At 46.3% G+C, this 17,407-nt stretch overlaps 1 protein-coding gene across 1 annotated transcript in view; it reads right to left on the bottom strand.

Moving 5' to 3' along the window:
- Positions 1-22: 22 nt before the first annotated feature.
- Positions 23-17,407, bottom strand: part of LOC117441163 (polypeptide N-acetylgalactosaminyltransferase 16-like) — a gene marked incomplete at its 5' end in the record, with an annotated part of 32,272 nt that continues 14,887 nt past the window's right edge. The window contains 3 exons of the mRNA XM_034077368.1: positions 23-110; positions 4,265-4,357; positions 13,046-13,172. Of these exons, the coding sequence (XP_033933259.1) occupies positions 23-110; positions 4,265-4,357; positions 13,046-13,172 (308 nt within the window). The remainder of the gene's footprint in view (positions 111-4,264; positions 4,358-13,045; positions 13,173-17,407) is intronic.

Below are 17,407 nucleotides of genomic sequence, written 5' to 3'. Positions count from 1 at the left end.
CACACACACACACTGGTTGTACTTACTTGAGCTCTGGGTAGACGTTGTCCAAGTACCACTTAAAGGATTTGCACTTGAGCTTCTTGCGGAGTTCCACTCGGCCTCGGACACTGGTGACACACACACACACACACACACACACACACACACACACACACACACACACACACACACACACACACACACACACACACACACACACACACACACACACACACACACACACACAGATAAGTAGCGTAGACTGATACTAACATAAAACCAGCAGAATTGGTCATTAAATATCGAAAAACGTAGCATTATTTTCACAGATAGCGAAAGATAAATCCACCACCAGGATAATAACGGAGGTGTGATGTGTGTGTGATGTGTGTGTGTGATGTGAAAGTGCAGGTACAATCTGACAGCTTTGTTTAAATGTCACTGTTTTCCTGTGCCTGGCAGATAAACACTGACATTTAACCACAACAAGTTCCTGCTGCGTTTTCGCTATCTTGAATTTATAACATGTCGGGAACTCACTCTCAATTCAGGGACAAAACTGTCACTCATGTTAGGCGTAATACTTCACGTTTAGAGAGCGACAACACAACCCTTTATCTATCGCATGTCATCAGCAACATAAAGGAGGTGTGCGGTTCCTCTTTATTACCATGGTAAGTGTCCGGGGACTGAACACGTGTTCCCTATTCTCTCCGCTTGAATCAGTCCATTGTCGGCACGATGGCAGATCGATAAACAGACTGCTTGATGGCCCTGTTTGAGTCACAGGGGTTTAGCGACATCGTGATGAAGCACAGCTGCAGAGGAGTGTGTAACTGCTTTTTAAGAGTTTATATTTCTGTCACCTTCTGCAAGTTGTAACAATCTGCAAAGCCACCTTTGTTGGCATAAAAATGGCATTTTACTGAAGTTGTGTTATTCCATTATTTGATGGGATAAACAAGAGGACACCCAGAAACAAGAAGGGGTATATTGCAGGTAAAGGTTTAACGATTACTATCAATACTCCGCCAACATAATGATGAATTACTCAACTTATTTCTATTATAAGTAGTCATAATTTGTATGATATTCATTATTAATATCACAGTTATTATGTTTACACTATTGTATATATTGTATTAAACACATGTTTTCACTGTTATATGTTATTCACACTTCTACTTCTTTATGTAACTATTTGTATTCTTCATTTTATTCTATTGTATCTTAATACACTTCATTTGCAAAGCAGCTTTACAGAACAAGAAGAACACATAACAACAATATTAAAATAAATAGAGCACAAGATAAAACATCAACAGTGATCCTAATGAAATCCCCTTGAAGTAAAGCTGACAGGAAATTAAAATAGGTTACAATAAAACAATTTAAAGAGGTCCCCTATTCAACTGTTCTTCATCAATATATAGATATATCCAGAGCCTGTCTCTGATTGGCTGAAACACCAAACAGGCCATTGCAGCATTACCCATAATCCCCTCTGTTTCAGCCCTGTTTCCAAAGTGCTGATTCTCTGTCTGTGACTTTAGATGAAAATAAGGAGCCCCTCCCCACGCCCCTCTGAGAGACATTTGGTTACAAAGAACTCAATGGAGCTCTAGAGGACATTCAGGTGATAAGGGGGGGGGGGGGGGGGGGTTACCTTGTTGCTGATTGGCTAATGGTTACTCAAGACAACACATCGTTATGACATCACAAAGTGGCCAAAATCTGATCAGCTCATTTCAGACAGGTTTTTATAGAAATTGATCAAAAAGAGAGAAAATCTTTGTTCCTGAAACTTTCAGAGTCTCTTTCCACAGAGGGGACACATGTTGATGTGGAAGAGACATGAAGAAGAGGGGACACATGTTGATGTAGAAGAGACATGAAGAAGAGGGGACACATGTTGATGTAGAAGAGACATGAAGAAGAGGGGACACATGTTGATGTAGAAGAGACATGAAGAAGAGGGGACACATGTTGATGTAGAAGAGACATGAAGAAGAGGAGACACATGTTGATGTAGAAGAGACATGAAGAAGAGGGGACACATGTTGATGTAAAGAGACACTGAAGAAGAGGGGACACATGTTGATGTAGAAGAGACACTGGAGAAGAGGGGACACATGTTGATGTAGAAGAGACACGAAGAAGAGGGGACACATGTTGATGTAGAAGAGACACGGAGAAGAGGGGACACATGTTGATGTAGAAGAGACATGAAGAAGAGGGGACACATGTTGATGTAGAAGAGACATGAAGAAGAGGGGACACATGTTGATGTAGAAGAGACATGAAGAAGAGGGGACACATGTTGATGTAGAAGAGACATGAAGAAGAGGGGACACATGTTGATGTAAAAGAGACATGAAGAAGAGGGAGACACATGTTGATGTAGAAGAGACATGAAGAAGAGGGGACACATGTTGATGTAGAAGAGACATGAAGAAGAGGGGACACATGTTGATGTAGAAAGAGACATGGAGAAGAGGGGACACATGTTGATGTAGAAGAGAACATGAAGAAGAGGGGACACATGTTGATGTAGAAGAGACATGGAGAAAGAGGGGACACATGTTGATGTAGAAGAGACATGAAGAAGAGGGGACACATGTTGATGTAGAAGAGACATGAGAAGAGGGGACACATGTTTGATGTAGAAGAGACATGAAGAAGAGGGGACACATGTTGATGTAGAAGAGACATGAGAAGAAGAGGGGACACATGTTGATGTAGGAGAGACATGAAGAAGAGGGGACACATGTTGATGTAGGAGAGACATGAAGAAGAGGGGACACATGTTGATGTAGAAGAGACATGAAGAAGAGGGGACACATGTTGATGTAAAAGAGACATGAAGAAGAGGAGACACATGTTGATGTAGAAGAGACATGAAGAAGAGGGGACACATGTTGATGTAGAAGAGACATGAAGAAGAGGGGACACATGTTGATGTAGAAGAGACATGAAGAAGAGGGGACACATGTTGATGTAGAAGAGACATGAAGAAGAGGGGACACGTGTTGATGTAGAAGAGACATGAAGAAGAGGGGACACATGTTGATGTAGAAGAGACATGGAGAAGAGGGGGACACATGTTGATGTAGAAGAGACATGAAGAAGAGGGGACACGTGTTGATATAGAAGAGACATGGAGAAGAGGGGACACATGTTGATGTAGAAGAGACATGAAGAAGAGGGGACACATGTTGATGTAGAAGAGACATGAAGAAGAGGGGACACATGTTGATGTAGAAGAGACATGGAGAAGAGGGGGACACATGTTGATGTAGAAGAGACATGAAGAAGAGGGGACACATGGTGATGTAGAAGGGACATGAAGAAGAGGAGACACATGTTGATGTAGAAGAGACATGAAGAAGAGGGGACACATGTTGATGTAGAAGAGACATGAAGAAGAGGGGACACATGTTGATGTAGAAGAGACATGAAGAAGAGGGGACACATGTTGATGTAGAAGAGACATGAAGAAGAGGGGACACATGTTGATGTAGAAGAGACATGGAGAAGAGGGGACACATGTTGATGTAGAAGAGACATGAAGAAGAGGGGACACATGTTGATGTAGAAGAGACATGGAGAAGAGGGGACACATGTCGATGTAGAAGAGACATGGAGAAGAGGGGACACGTGTCGATGTAGAAGAGACATGAAGAAGAGGGGACACGTGTCGATGTAGAAGAGACAGGAAGAAGAGGGGACACGTGTCGATGTAGAAGATACATGAAGAAGAGGGGACACGTGTTGATGTAGAAGAGACATGGAGAAGAGGGGACACATGTTGATGTAGAAGAGACATGAAGAAGAGGGGACACATGTTGATGTAGAAGAGACATGAAGAAGAGGGGACACATGGTGATGTAGAAGGGACATGAAGAAGAGGAGACACATGTTGATGTAGAAGAGACATGAAGAAGAGGGGACACATGTTGATGTAGAAGAGACATGAAGAAGAGGGGACACATGTTGATGTTGAAGAGACATGAAGAAGAGGGGACACATGTTGATGTAGAAGAGACATGAAGAAGAGGGGACACATGTTGATGTAGAAGAGACATGGAGAAGAGGGGACACATGTTGATGTAGAAGAGACATGAAGAAGAGAGGACACATGTTGATGTAGAAGAGACATGGAGAAGAGGGGACACATGTTGATGTAGAAGAGACATGAAGAAGAGGGGACACATGTTGATGTAGAAGAGACGTGAAGAAGAGGGGACACATGAAGTGTGTGTGTGAGACAATGTGCTCTTACTCTCCGTAGGATTTCCCCCGTGCCGCAGGTCGAGCCGAGTAGTAAAAGAGACGGAAGTCGTCCATCCAAACCTCCGCTGTGCGACGTGTGTTCCTGAAACAGAGTTATAGCCGCGGTCTTTACGAGGTAAACAGTACATTTGCTATTCGGGCTGAAAAGTATTATTGGTCATTTGTCTCAGTGGACTTTACAGTTTGTACAGAATATGAATAAGACCCCCTCTGTCCTTGGACCCTCACATTGGACAAGGAACAACTTCCAAAGAAAACCCCACAGGTAATGGGGAACAATGTTAGAAACCTCGAGGAGAAACAGAGGAGGGACCTCTCTCCAGGACGGACAGACGTGCGATAGATGCCGTGTGTAAATCAAAAATATAATACATTTACAACATAGGTAGACCAAGTGCTGGACAATGCATGGGTCTATCATAAGACGATGGATCCAGGTGGATGGCAACAATCCTGTGGGAGGATCCTGCCACCACTTAGGACCCACGAGTCGGGATCCGCGAGTCGGGATCCGCGAGTCGGGATCCGCGAGTCGGGATCCGCGAGTCAGGATCCACGAGTCGGGATCCGCGAGTCAGGATCCGCGAGTCGGGATCCGCGAGTCAGGATCCACGAGTCAGAATCGACGACTCAGGATTCACGAGTCAGGATCCACGAGTCAGGATCCACGACTCAGGACCCACGACTCAGGATCCACGAGTCAGGATCCACGACTCACGATCCACGACTCAGGATCTACGACTCAGGACCCACGAGTCAGGATCTACGACTCAGGACCCACGAGTCAGGATCCACGAGTCAGGATCCACGAGTCAGGATCCACGAGTCAGAATCCACGAGTCAGGATCCACGTGTCAGGATCCACGAGTCAGGATCCACGAGTCAGGATCCACGACTCAGGATCCACGACTCAGGATCCACGACTCAGAATCCACGACTCAGGATCCACGAGTCAGGATCCACGAGTCAGGATCCACGTGTCAGGATCCACGAGTCAGGATCCACGACTCAGGATCCACGAGTCAGAATCCACGAGTCAGGATCCACGAGTCAGAATCCACGAGTCAGGATCCACGAGTCAGGATCCACGACTCAGGATCCACGTCTCATGATCCACGACTCAGGATCCACGACTCAGAATCCACGACTCAGGATCCACGAGTCAGGATCCACGAGTCAGGATCCACGTGTCAGGATCCACGAGTCAGGATCCACGACTCAGGATCCACGTCTCATGATCCACGACTCAGGATCCACGACTCAGAATCCACGACTCAGGATCCACGAGTCAGGATCCACGAGTCAGGATCCACGAGTCAGAATCCACGAGTCAGGATCCACGTGTCAGGATCCACGACTCAGGATCCACGACAAAGGATCCACGACAAAGGATCCACGAGTCGGGATCCACGAGTCGGGATCCACGAGTCGGGATCCACGAGTCGGGATCCACGACTCGGGATCCACGACTCGGGATCCACGAGTCGGGATCTACGACTCAGGATCCACGCGTCAGGACCCACGAGTCAGGATCCACGACTCAGGATCCACGACTCAGAATCCACGACTCAGGATCCACGAGTCAGGACCCACGACTCAGGATCCACGACTCAGGATCCACGACTCAGAATCCACGACTCAGGATCCACGAGTCAGGACCCATGACTCAGGATCCACGAGTCAGGACCCACGACTCAGGATCCACGACTCAGGATCCACGACTCAGGACCCACGAGTCAGGATCCACGAGTCAGGATCCACGAGTCAGGATCCACGAGTCAGAATCGACGACTCAGGATTCACGAGTCAGGATCCACGAGTCAGAATCGACGACTCAGGATTCACGAGTCAGGATCCACGACTCAGGATCCACGAGTCGGGATCCACGACGCAGGACCCACGACTCAGGACCCACGACTCAGGATCCACGACTCAGAATCCACGGGTCAGAATCCACGACTAAGGATCCACGACTCAGGATCCACGAGTCAGGATCCACGAGTCAGGACCCACGACTCAGGACCCACGACTCAGGATCCACGACTCAGGACCCACGGGTCAGAATCCACGACTAAGGATACACGACTCAGGATCCACGCCTCAGGATCCACGAGTCAGGATCCACGAGTCAGGACCCACGACTCAGGACCCACGACTCAGGATCCACGAGTCAGGACCCACGACTCAGGACCCACGACTCAGGATCCACGACTCAGGATCCACGAGAATTTACAAATGTTTGGTAAATTGTATTACCAAACATTTCTAATGTAATCAAACACTCCTTGAAAATGTAAATATGCACATTTTTGGATGCACACTGACCTCCTCATCCTCTACCAACCACCCCGGTCCCTCAGATCCTCCTTAGCCGGTTTGCTTTCCATCCCCAAGGCCAGACTCCGGAGCTTCGGGGACAGAGCCTTCTCTGTGGCAGCCCCGAAGCTCTGGAACTCCCTCCCCCAAGACCTCCGTGAGTCTGAGTCCCTCACCCCGTTCCAGTCCCGCCTCAAAACCCACCTCTTCAACTCTCTATCCATAAGCCCCGCCCCCTCTCAATCAACTTCCTCCTGACTGATTTTCTGTTGTGTTTTGTTTCTCAAGCGCGATATAAAATTAATATATTATTATTATTATTATTACATTGCCGTGACCTCTTGTTTAACTTTGCCAACAACAAACCTACAGTTGATATTATAGTGAAAACATCCACGTTTTCCGATCCACATATATTGTGTTGAAACCTGCTGTAAACCCTCCCTTCTGCTGTACTGCATTTATTCCAGCTCCAGAGGGGAACATTTCCTCCGTCTCTCTCCCCCATTTACTAATTTTCTCTCTCTCTCTCTCTCTCTCTCTCTCTCTCTCTCTCTCTCTCTCTCTCTCTCTCTCTCTCTCTCTCTCTCTCTCTCTCTCTCTCTCTCTGGTAATTAGCTACAATTAGCTGAGTTTCTGTGAGTTGTGAACTATCTCATTGAAATGACAGAAACCCTCCATTACAGGCAACACACACAGTGGCGTTGGCGGTTTAATGAAAGGGGAAGAGAGAGAGGATACGAGTCGCTGGTAGGCGTATAAACATAAATACGTGTCATGCACAGGCTCACAATTAAACACACACACACACACACACACACACACACACACACACACACACACACACACACACACACACACACACACACACGCGTGCGAGGAGACACCGCAGCAGGCTTCGACGAGGGAGAAGCAGCATAATCTTTGTAATCAAATTATTTAGAAGCCATTTTTATTCAGCATATTCCTCACACACAGCGCCTCCAGCTAATTAACCAGCAGAACAACATGCGATCACAAATACGAATAAAACACATCGTCGTCTGCTAAAAAACAGATGCTGCCTCGATAGTGGCCATCAGGGAGAAAACAGAGCGACTGAAGCAGGGAAAAGTCTGGTTCTTGTGTCGACGGAAAACCGTACGTTTCTACGAGCCGCCGCGCAGGCTTTGCTCTAAAGTGCCGTTGATCAGCGGGAGTCTTCAGCTTGGGAACTAAACTCGTCCGAAGCCTATAAAGGATCCTCAGCTTCCAACCCTGGCAGCGTTAATGCCTTGCTCACATGCTGAGGTTCCTGACTTACTGAACTTCTACAGGAGTTCTTCCAGTGGCGAACCGTCACGGCCTTCAAGGTATCCAGAGAATACCCTGGAACACTCAGATAAAACAAACAAAGGATCGATTTAATTATATAAATAAAATGTAATAAAATGAATAAATCAGAATGGTATCTGTGTCGTTGATGTGTTTGTCCTTCTCGGTCCATGCGCTACGCATTGAGTGGTGTTGTGTTAGAAAAGAAAGCAACCAATCAGATCTCGTTCTGGGTCTCTGGGTAGAATATCCTTCAACCAGGTATTCTACATCCTTGATCGAAGGCCCTGGCCGTGGCACTGAATGAGAGCGTACGTTTGGACTGACAGTTTGATCAGCCAATCAGATATTGATGTGTAGCCAATGGGCGTGTTCTTTCAGAGTTCCCCTCGGTGCCAGGGTGTTCTAGAAGGCCCGCTAGTTAACTGGCTCGAGACAGAGGACCTAGATGAATGCGACGAAGCAATTCATGCCGTTTTATTGTTTTAACGTTGAAATGACGAGTGCAACAGGTGGAGATGAAGTTGTTGCAGAATTGTTGCGAGTACCGTTTAAGACGACAATTCAGTGAAGAGACGGACATTATAATGCCGCGGGGGGGGGGGGGGGGGGTGTGTCTACAGAAGGTCTAGTTGCGATAGACACGGTTCGCCACTGAGTTCTTCATCCTCTGCGTGCGACACGCAGCAGATCCCAGGAGTTCTTTTGAGATGAAGTGCTGTAATTTAGTTTCTGTGAGCTCACTTTCGCCGTCTTATACGTCTGTTTCTCATGTGAAGTGTTCCCCACAGTGCCTTTCAATTCATGCCGAGGCTGGGTTTGGCCTTTATGTGGAAATTCACAAAATAAATGGGACAATTAAAAACGTTATCTTGGGAATTAAAGGCTATATAGCATGTATTTGAGAAAACATGGCAACTATGTAATATATTTAAAGGTGTATTGTATGTACTGTATACTAGCTATACTACACTGGGTAATACTATATTATATGTTACAAGATTGTATTATACTATAGACTAAGCTATACTATACTTTACAATACTATACTACACTATAGTATGCTATATTACTATACAATACTATACTCTAAAACAGTGATTCTACGCGGACCCCTAGGGGTACGTTGGGGTACTGCAGGGGGTACGTGAGATTAAAAAAAAACGGAAAAAGTTAATTAAAAAAATACCATGCATGATTACAAAAATAATCTTAGTACAATAACTTAAATAGAAAACACAATTTTACTTAAAATATTCCTAGAACCACCAAGTCCTCGTATAAACATGTCAAATTGGTGTATTGTATTTTATAGTTTTGCATAATATATAATTTTGTCCATTGGTTTGTTAAACAGATATTACTTCAGTTGAAAAACTCCATGGAAAAATCAGTTTACATTTTTTTCCGTTATGTTATTTTTTTTCATGCATAAAATGAAAATATCCTTAGTTTGTTGTAATGCATGCATGACGGAGTTAATACATCACATCACTATATTCAGGGGTGCACATTTTTTGCCCTGGTTCTCAAAGGAGCACCTGGAGATGTTGCTTGGTGCGCATCCTTAAAATGAAATAAACCGGACCTTTTGAGGGGTACTTGACTTTATGAAGGGGGGGGGTGTGCTAGTGAGCACGCTAGTGAGCACGCTCGTGAACTGTTCGCAGCAGGGTTACTGTGCGGAGCGCATAAAGCGATAGCGAGGGGTAGAGCGAGGGATCGCAGATGCCGTCGAGCTCGCGGACGGATTAAAACAATTAATCCTAAATGGCTCGCGAATTATACTTTGGTGGCCGTTAAGATACCTGGGCGGCCCAAGTAAAGTCTATGTGTGGGAAACCCTGCTATCTTACCAGTTCTTATGCAACTCTAATATCTCTCTCTCTCTCTCTCTCTCTCTCTCTCTCTCTCTCTCTCTCTCTCTCTCTCTCTCTCTCTCTCTCTCTCTCTCTCTCTCTCTCTCTCTCTCTCTCTCTCTCGAAAATGCGACTTTTTTCAAATGAACCGGTGCTCCTTTTTTGGCGGGGGGTGCGCACCTGCGTACCAGTTATGTGCAGCCCTGACTATATTGGAATTATTTGTTTCGGCTTTTTCGATCAAAAATGTTCGGGGTCGGTCAGGGGGTACTTGGCTGAGAAAATGTTTCAAAGGGGGGACATTACTGAACAAAGTTTGAGAAGCACTGGATCTTACTATACTATAGTATACTCTACAATTCTATACTAGAATATATTATACCATACTCTAGACAAGGCTGGACTACAGTATACTCTACTAGAGCAGTGGTTCTCAACTGGTCAGGCCTCGGGACCCACTTTTTACTTTGTCAATAAATCACGACCCAACATTTCGAACCACAATCTATTCAACAAAAAATCGTGCTGTAATATATACGCTTTTCAGCAAACATTATGAATGAAAGGGAAGTACAGTGTCCCTTATATCCCTTCACAGAACTAAGTATGCTTTAAAAAAAGGTTTAATGAGATGATGGAATCAAAGCTGAACTATATAAAAAGGCACACATGCTGAAAACCCAACCGCAGAAGGGGGTCTGGGGGGATGCTCCCCCAGGAGATTTTTAGAAATACTATATAAACTTCACATTCTGGTACACTCTGAGAAGAAAATAAATAAATCTATTACGACCCGACATATTAATAATATGTTATGCCATTGTTTGTTTTCCACTTTGTTCTGAAGCTGAACTTTCTGCTCCTCACAGAGAGAAGAGTAAAGAGGAGATAGTCTGCGTGACTGGCTCTACTATACCCTAATAGACAAGGCTATACTACAGTATACAATACTATACTATACTCATACTGGATATTACATAATTTTCTTGCATACTTTCTCATGATTTAGACTTTTCTATGTCCTTACTTCTTACTATATAACACTATGATAACGTAGTAATGTTTAAAAGTGCTCTCGGTTTGTAATCTAAATGTTACCAGAGTCCTCTTTGTAGCGATAATTAATCATTTATACGAGATCAATCCACATGCCGCCTGAGCACATTAGTCCTGTTAATGGATTATCGGAGTGCCTGTAAACATATTTCTGTTTGAACGGTTTGAAAGGAGCGCAGAACAGAATACAGCTTATGCTAATAGGATGATATTGTCCTCGCAGCTCAACGGCTCGCAGGCAGCTGTAAATCCACTTTAACAATGACGTGAACAGCTTTCAGCGCGGCGACACGCAGCTCAGGCGCTGCTTCCTGCATCAGCCGCATCAGGCAGTCAGGCAGGCAGGCAGTCAGGCAGTCAGGCAGCAGGAAGCAGGCAGTCAGGCAGTCAGGCAGTCAGGCAGTCAGGCAGTCAGGCAGTCAGGCAGTCAGGAAGCAGGCAGTCAGGCAGTCAGGAAGCAGGCAGGCAGGCAGTCAGGCAGCAGGCAGGCAGGCAGTCAGGCAGTCAGGCAGTCAGGCAGTCAGGCAGTCAGGAAGCAGGCAGGCAGGCAGTCAGGCAGTCAGGCAGTCAGGCAGTCAGGCAGCAGGCAGGCAGGCAGTCAGGCAGCAGGACATGTGAGTGGGGTTATTATCAGTTGGAGACAAAGGTTAGTGTGTCAGTGCCAGGGTTTCAGAGTAATGGCTTCATGTCACGGGACAACTTAACATGTTAAATATACAAGATGTTGCATTGTTGAAGGAGCCTGAGACTGCACTGTAGCTGTTGTGCATATGACAGTAAAGCGTTTTAATCTTTTGAAAGAACAATCACAAATTCACAAAGAGCCCTTGAGTTATGCATGTTTCTGATATAGGCGACTCTCACGCTTCCTTTCTGCCAGTGAATTAAAACAAACACTTCACATTCACACACTTGACCTTCACACACTTGACCTTCACACACTTGACCTTCATGCCAAATGCAAGCCAATATGAATGGCTAGAGATACAACACAACTCTAGACGCCTCAAATTAACAGACTAAGAAAATACTAGTAGGTACTACTCAGGACCGCCCCTCCCTACAGGCCGATCACGCAGACCTCGCGGAGGGGGCCACACCTCGCGGAGAGGGCCTCACCTCGCGGAGGGGACCTCATCTCGCGGAAGGGGCCTCACCTCGCGGAGAGGGCCTCACCTCGCGGAGGGGACCTCATCTCGCGGAAGGGGCCTCACCTCGCGGAGGGGGCCTCATCCGTCTCACCTCGCGAAGGGGGCCTCACGTCGCGGAGGGGGCCTCACCTCGCGGAGGGGGCCTCATCTCGCGGAGGGGGCCTCATCTCGCGGAGGGGGCCTCATCTCGCGGAGGGGGCCTCACCTCGCGGAGGGGGCCTCATCTCGCGGAGGGGGCCTCATCTCGCGGAGGGGGCCTCATCTCGCGGAGGGGGCCTCACCTCGCGGAGCGGGCCTCACCTCGCGGAGGGGACCTCATCTCGCGGAAGGGGCCTCACCTCGCGGAGAGGGCCTCACCTCGCGGAGGGGACCTCATCTCGCGGAAGGGGCCTCACCTCACGGAGGGGGCCTCATCCGTCTCACCTCGCGAAGGGGGCCTCACCTCGCGGAGGGGGCCTCACCTCGCGGAGGGGGCCTCACCTCGCGGAGGGGGCCTCATCTCGCGGAGGGGGCCTCATCTCGCGGAGGGGGCCTCATCTCGCGGAGGGGGCCTCATCTCGCGGAGGGGGCCTCACCTCGCGGAGGGGGCCTCATCTCGCGGAGGGGGCCTCACCTCGCGGAGGGGGCCTCACCTCGCAGGAAGGGGCCTCACCTCGCAGGAAGGGGCCTCACCTCGCGGAGGGGGCCTCAACTCGCAGGAGGGGGCCTCATCTCGCGGAGGGGGCCTCACCTCGCGGGAAGGGGCCTCACCTCGCGGAGGGTTCTTCAGTATTTCAGTCTTTATTTAATAAAGAAACCCCTAAAAGCAGATTTCTGATACAGCAGCTTTCTTAGGAGATCGACATTGATCACAAACATCAGGCCATGGTGATGAGAATAAAAGACGTCATCACAGTTGTTGCCGGTGTGGTGGCCCTCAGGGAGGGGAGAGGGCCACGACAAGAGGGAACGTTCACTGCTGGTGGATGAGCTGGTTGAAACCAAAGAGTATCTATGAACCGCTCAGAAGCGAGACAACTCGGTGCCCTGCTTCGGTGTGGATATTAATACGAGTAAAGGCTCGTTCAGACTTACTTGATGTAGGTGTTGGCGTTCCCCTCGGGGAAGACGTACGGGTGTTTCTTCCTGAAGACGTGACCCACTCTGCTGCAGGGCAGGATCTCCAGAGAGCCGCCGCACTGCCACACCCGGAACGAGATCTCTGCAAAACACCCAGCATGCACCTGTCACCCATTGTCTGTGTGTTGTTGTTAATGCTGATGTTATATTCACTATGATTCTTACATAATTACTTTTCTAACTAAAGATGGTCGTTACCAGAGATGGCAAAAGTACACACATCCTTTACTCAAGTTGAAGTACAAATACTCTGGTGAAAGTAGAAGTACTGACTAAACTTCTTTACTCAAGTAAAAGTAAAGTGGCTTTGAAGTGTCCTTCAGTAAAAAGTACCCATAGCTAGCAGCTGCTTTAAAGAGTACCTGACCTTCCTTTATATCAATAGAACAATAATGTCATTGTTAGCTAATGAATGTTTCCATGCTGAACAACTGCAACGTTGACATGTAAGAAGTAGAAAGTACAGGTATTTGAGTTCAACATGTAAGAAGTAGAAAGTACAGGTATTTGAGTTCAACATGTAAGAAGTAGAAAGTACAGGTATTTGAGTTCAACATGTAAGAAGTAGAAAGTACAGGTATTTGAGTTCAACATGTAAGAAGTAGAAAGTACAGGTATTTGTGTTCAACATGTAAGAAGTAGAAAGTACAGGTATTTGAGTTCAACATGTAAGAAGTAGAAAATACAGGTATTTGAGTTCAACATGTAAGAAGTAGAAAGTACAGGTATTTGAGTTCAACATGTAAGAAGTAGAAAGTACAGGTATTTGAGTTCAACATGTAAGAAGTAGAAAGTACAGGTATTTGAGTTCAACATGTGAGAAGTAGAAAGTACAGGTATTTGAGTTCAACATGTGAGAAGTAGAAAGTACAGGTATTTGGGTTCAACATGAGAGAAGTAGAAAGTACAGGTATTTGAGTTCAACATGTGAGAAGTAGAAAGTACAGGTATTTGGGTTCAACATGAGAGAAGTAGAAAGTACAGGTATTTGAGTTCAACATGTAAGAAGTAGAAAGTACAGGTATTTGAGTTCAACATGTAAGAAGTAGAAAGTACAGGTATTTGAGTTCAACGTGTGAGAAGTAGAAAGTACAGGTATTTGAGTTCAACATGTAAGAAGTCAAAGTAAAAAGTCGTCAGAAAGATAAGTAGTGGAGTAAAGTACTGGTACCAGAAAAATGTACTTAAGTAAAGTAACAAAGTTGTTGTACTCCACTACTTCCCTCCTCTGGTCGTTACCCTCAGTGTGTAGCGTCCGTGTTTTCGTGCAACTCATCGTGAGGCTGTATCTCATGTCTATTGACAAGAACGCAATGTTTTTTCATCTCAGTTCGAGTGTGTGTTTGTCTGTCAGCGAGCAGCCCCAACTTTTGTCAACCTTGGACTAAGGACGAGGCAGAACCCATTTCGTTTAGAAGAGGATGCCAATTCTCCACATTGGTAGAGCATTTATATGCTGAGGTCAAGTGGTGTCAAAACAACTTGAACAATTATTTCCCGATCTAGAAAACCCGCTCTAACACCCCTCAGGTAGGAACAATAACTTGCAAACAGATATCAACGTGTTTAAGGCCGTCTATAAATGAAATAACACACTTCCTCTTCTCTGTAGCGTCCATCTTGTTTTCACATTTCAAACTAAAGTGAAGTTCTGCTCTTCTTACATAATTAAACACACTTTCTTACTTAAGCTGTGTCGCTCAGCGTGTAACTCTTTTTCGGCTCGGTTTCGAGTGTCAGTATGTCCATTTGTCAGCTAGCAACTTTCTGCTTACAGTGATGTCAATCTTGGTTCGGATAGGAGCCATTTTTTGTTTCACTTTCTCAATATCATCAATAACTTGCAATCATATATCAATGTGTTGTTTTTGAATGCTTTGATTAATGAAATACAACACATCTTCTCTGTAGCGTCCATATTGTTTTCACATTTCGAAATCATGTAGTATTTTGAGACCTTCTGCTCTTCCTACATAAGTAAACATTCTTTCTTAATTCAGATGTGTATAGGTTACTTTGACAGCTGTCTCTATTGCCCCTTTCACACCAGCGCGGTTCCAGGGCCGGTTCGGAGCTAGAGCCTGAAAAGCACCGGTTTTTCCTGTTCACACCGCAGCGGAGCCGCCTCTAAGTCTTACGTCGGAGGCGGGGTGGGGGCGGGATCAACCTGAGCAATAACAGCTTATGGCGAGCACGGCAAAGGAAAGTTGTAACAAGCAGTAGCGCTGAGCAAAGTGACTAGAACGCAGCCACACACTTTATAAAGTCAGGCAACACTAACCAGGCTTCGTGTGAGTCTGTTTATTTGTACCTTACTTTGACCATCCGTTCACTGTCATCGATCATAGTGGAGAGCAGGCAGACGTGTTGTTTTGTATTATAGCAGCTATCGGATGGAATCAATACATGGGCTGCACAGGTTGTCATGACAATCACAAGTAGAATCATAATGAAAAATACGCCGGTAAAATGTGCCTGTAGAAAACGGCTTCTGCCACAATAGGATAGCAACAACAAGTAGTCAAGATATTCAGTTTAGCCTCGGTTGCTATGGTAACATCCCCCATTTTATACCAGAGAAACTTTCAAAACCGGTTCCGAACCAGAAGAGTGAAAGCACGGAGCTAGAACGGGAACCGCGTTGGTGTGAAAGGGGCATGAGTGGAGCTCGGCTTGTTGTTCATTTGAAGTTTTTTCGTTCCGTCTCCGTTTTCTGTGTGTGTGTGTGTGTGTGTGTGTTAATTGACAGTGCTGCTGTCTCTCGGCGAGCTCTGAGGATAGACAGAGAGACAGTTTCCCTAAAGAACGAGACGAGAAAAGTAGAAAGTTTTACAGCCATCTAGAGAAAAGACGAGGGAGAGAAAGGGGAGTGCGGTGCTGAGAACGAGAGCATGCACTGGGGCTCGATGAGAAAGAGGAGAGAGGGAAGTAAAGATGAAACACAAGCGAGTACAAAGGAGAACGAGTGGAGTCAGCGAGATACTCAGATACTGACATGGAGCCTGTGAGACCGACAGAAACATGACAGAGAACAAATGAGAGTGTGTGTGTGTGTGTGTGTACATCGAAGAAAGAGAGAGAGAGAGAAGAAAACTAGTCTAACAGTCTCATTGATTGGGCGAAAAAAGCAGCAGTACCGCAATCAGCAAACTGACTCCAACACTCCATTACTGAGCGTACACACACACACACACACACACACACACACACACACACACACACACACACACACACACACACACACACACACACACACACACACACACACACACACACACACGCTCAGATGACTGCAGGCGGGCAGCAGCAGGAGAGCCAGATGTTCTGCTGGATGGATGTCAGTTCACCTTCATCCGTCTGAAGCGCTGATATTAAGGACCTCTGTGTTCCACTTCGGTTAACTAAGCAGCCAACATATTCACTCGGGTGATTCGTCAAGAACTTCCTGCACTATTTTAACGATAGCTATCGGAAAATGCAACCCCGGGGCTCAAGCAGGACGCGATAACACAGTTCCTCTTATTGCTGTTATGTTATTTTCATTACACATTGATTTCTGCTGTGCTTTTTCTAATTGTTGCTCCTCTCTTAGGCTACAGAACATTTTGAGAGCACTTAACACGATAAAAACGAACACCTTGTTAGGACAGTGCTTATGCTGCGTTCACACCGGACGCGATGCGAATATTCGCTTCGCTCTAAACGCTCGAGTTTCACCGCGGCTGCCAGCTGTGTTTACTCGCATCATTCAAACAAGACGCGCTGGCTCGGGGGCTACAACTACAACAAGATGAACATATTTGACCGTGATTTAATTGTAATACACGTTTCTAAATGATGCCGACGTAACAACACACTGATACCGGTTAGTAAAAACCATGAATCAATGCTTTGACAAGTCTGCAGACAGACGGCAGGCGTGTTTACTGAATGGACCAGGCTAAGCTAACGGGCTAAGCTAACGTTGTATATGCTCACTCCACACTCACAACAACGGCCTACAGACATAAATAAACCAGCGACTGTATTCTCCATGACACAGGCAGTCTGTGGTTTGTACTTGTTTAACTTTTGTACAGTTTCTGAACAGATATGAGGAGCTGTGAGCTCTGAGTGCTAACCGCTAACAGCTAACGGCTGATGTTTTCTGGTTGAACGTCAGTGACGGCAGGCTGAGATCCTCACCGCTGATTGGCTTCCGCGAGAACGCGTCACGTGAATTTGACGCCCGAGTTGAACAAATGGAACTCTCCGCGGCCCCCTTCAATCGCGTGCTTCGCGCCGCGTCCACAGCTTCGTGCGCGCCGTCGGAGCGAA

The sequence above is a fragment of the Pseudochaenichthys georgianus genome, unplaced genomic scaffold (genome assembly GCF_902827115.2).
Source record: "Pseudochaenichthys georgianus unplaced genomic scaffold, fPseGeo1.2 scaffold_1527_arrow_ctg1, whole genome shotgun sequence".
In the NCBI taxonomy this organism is placed as follows: domain Eukaryota; kingdom Metazoa; phylum Chordata; class Actinopteri; order Perciformes; family Channichthyidae; genus Pseudochaenichthys; species Pseudochaenichthys georgianus.
The sequence above is the reverse complement of the archived record's forward strand: the minus strand, read 5'-3'. Positions and strand labels throughout refer to the sequence as shown.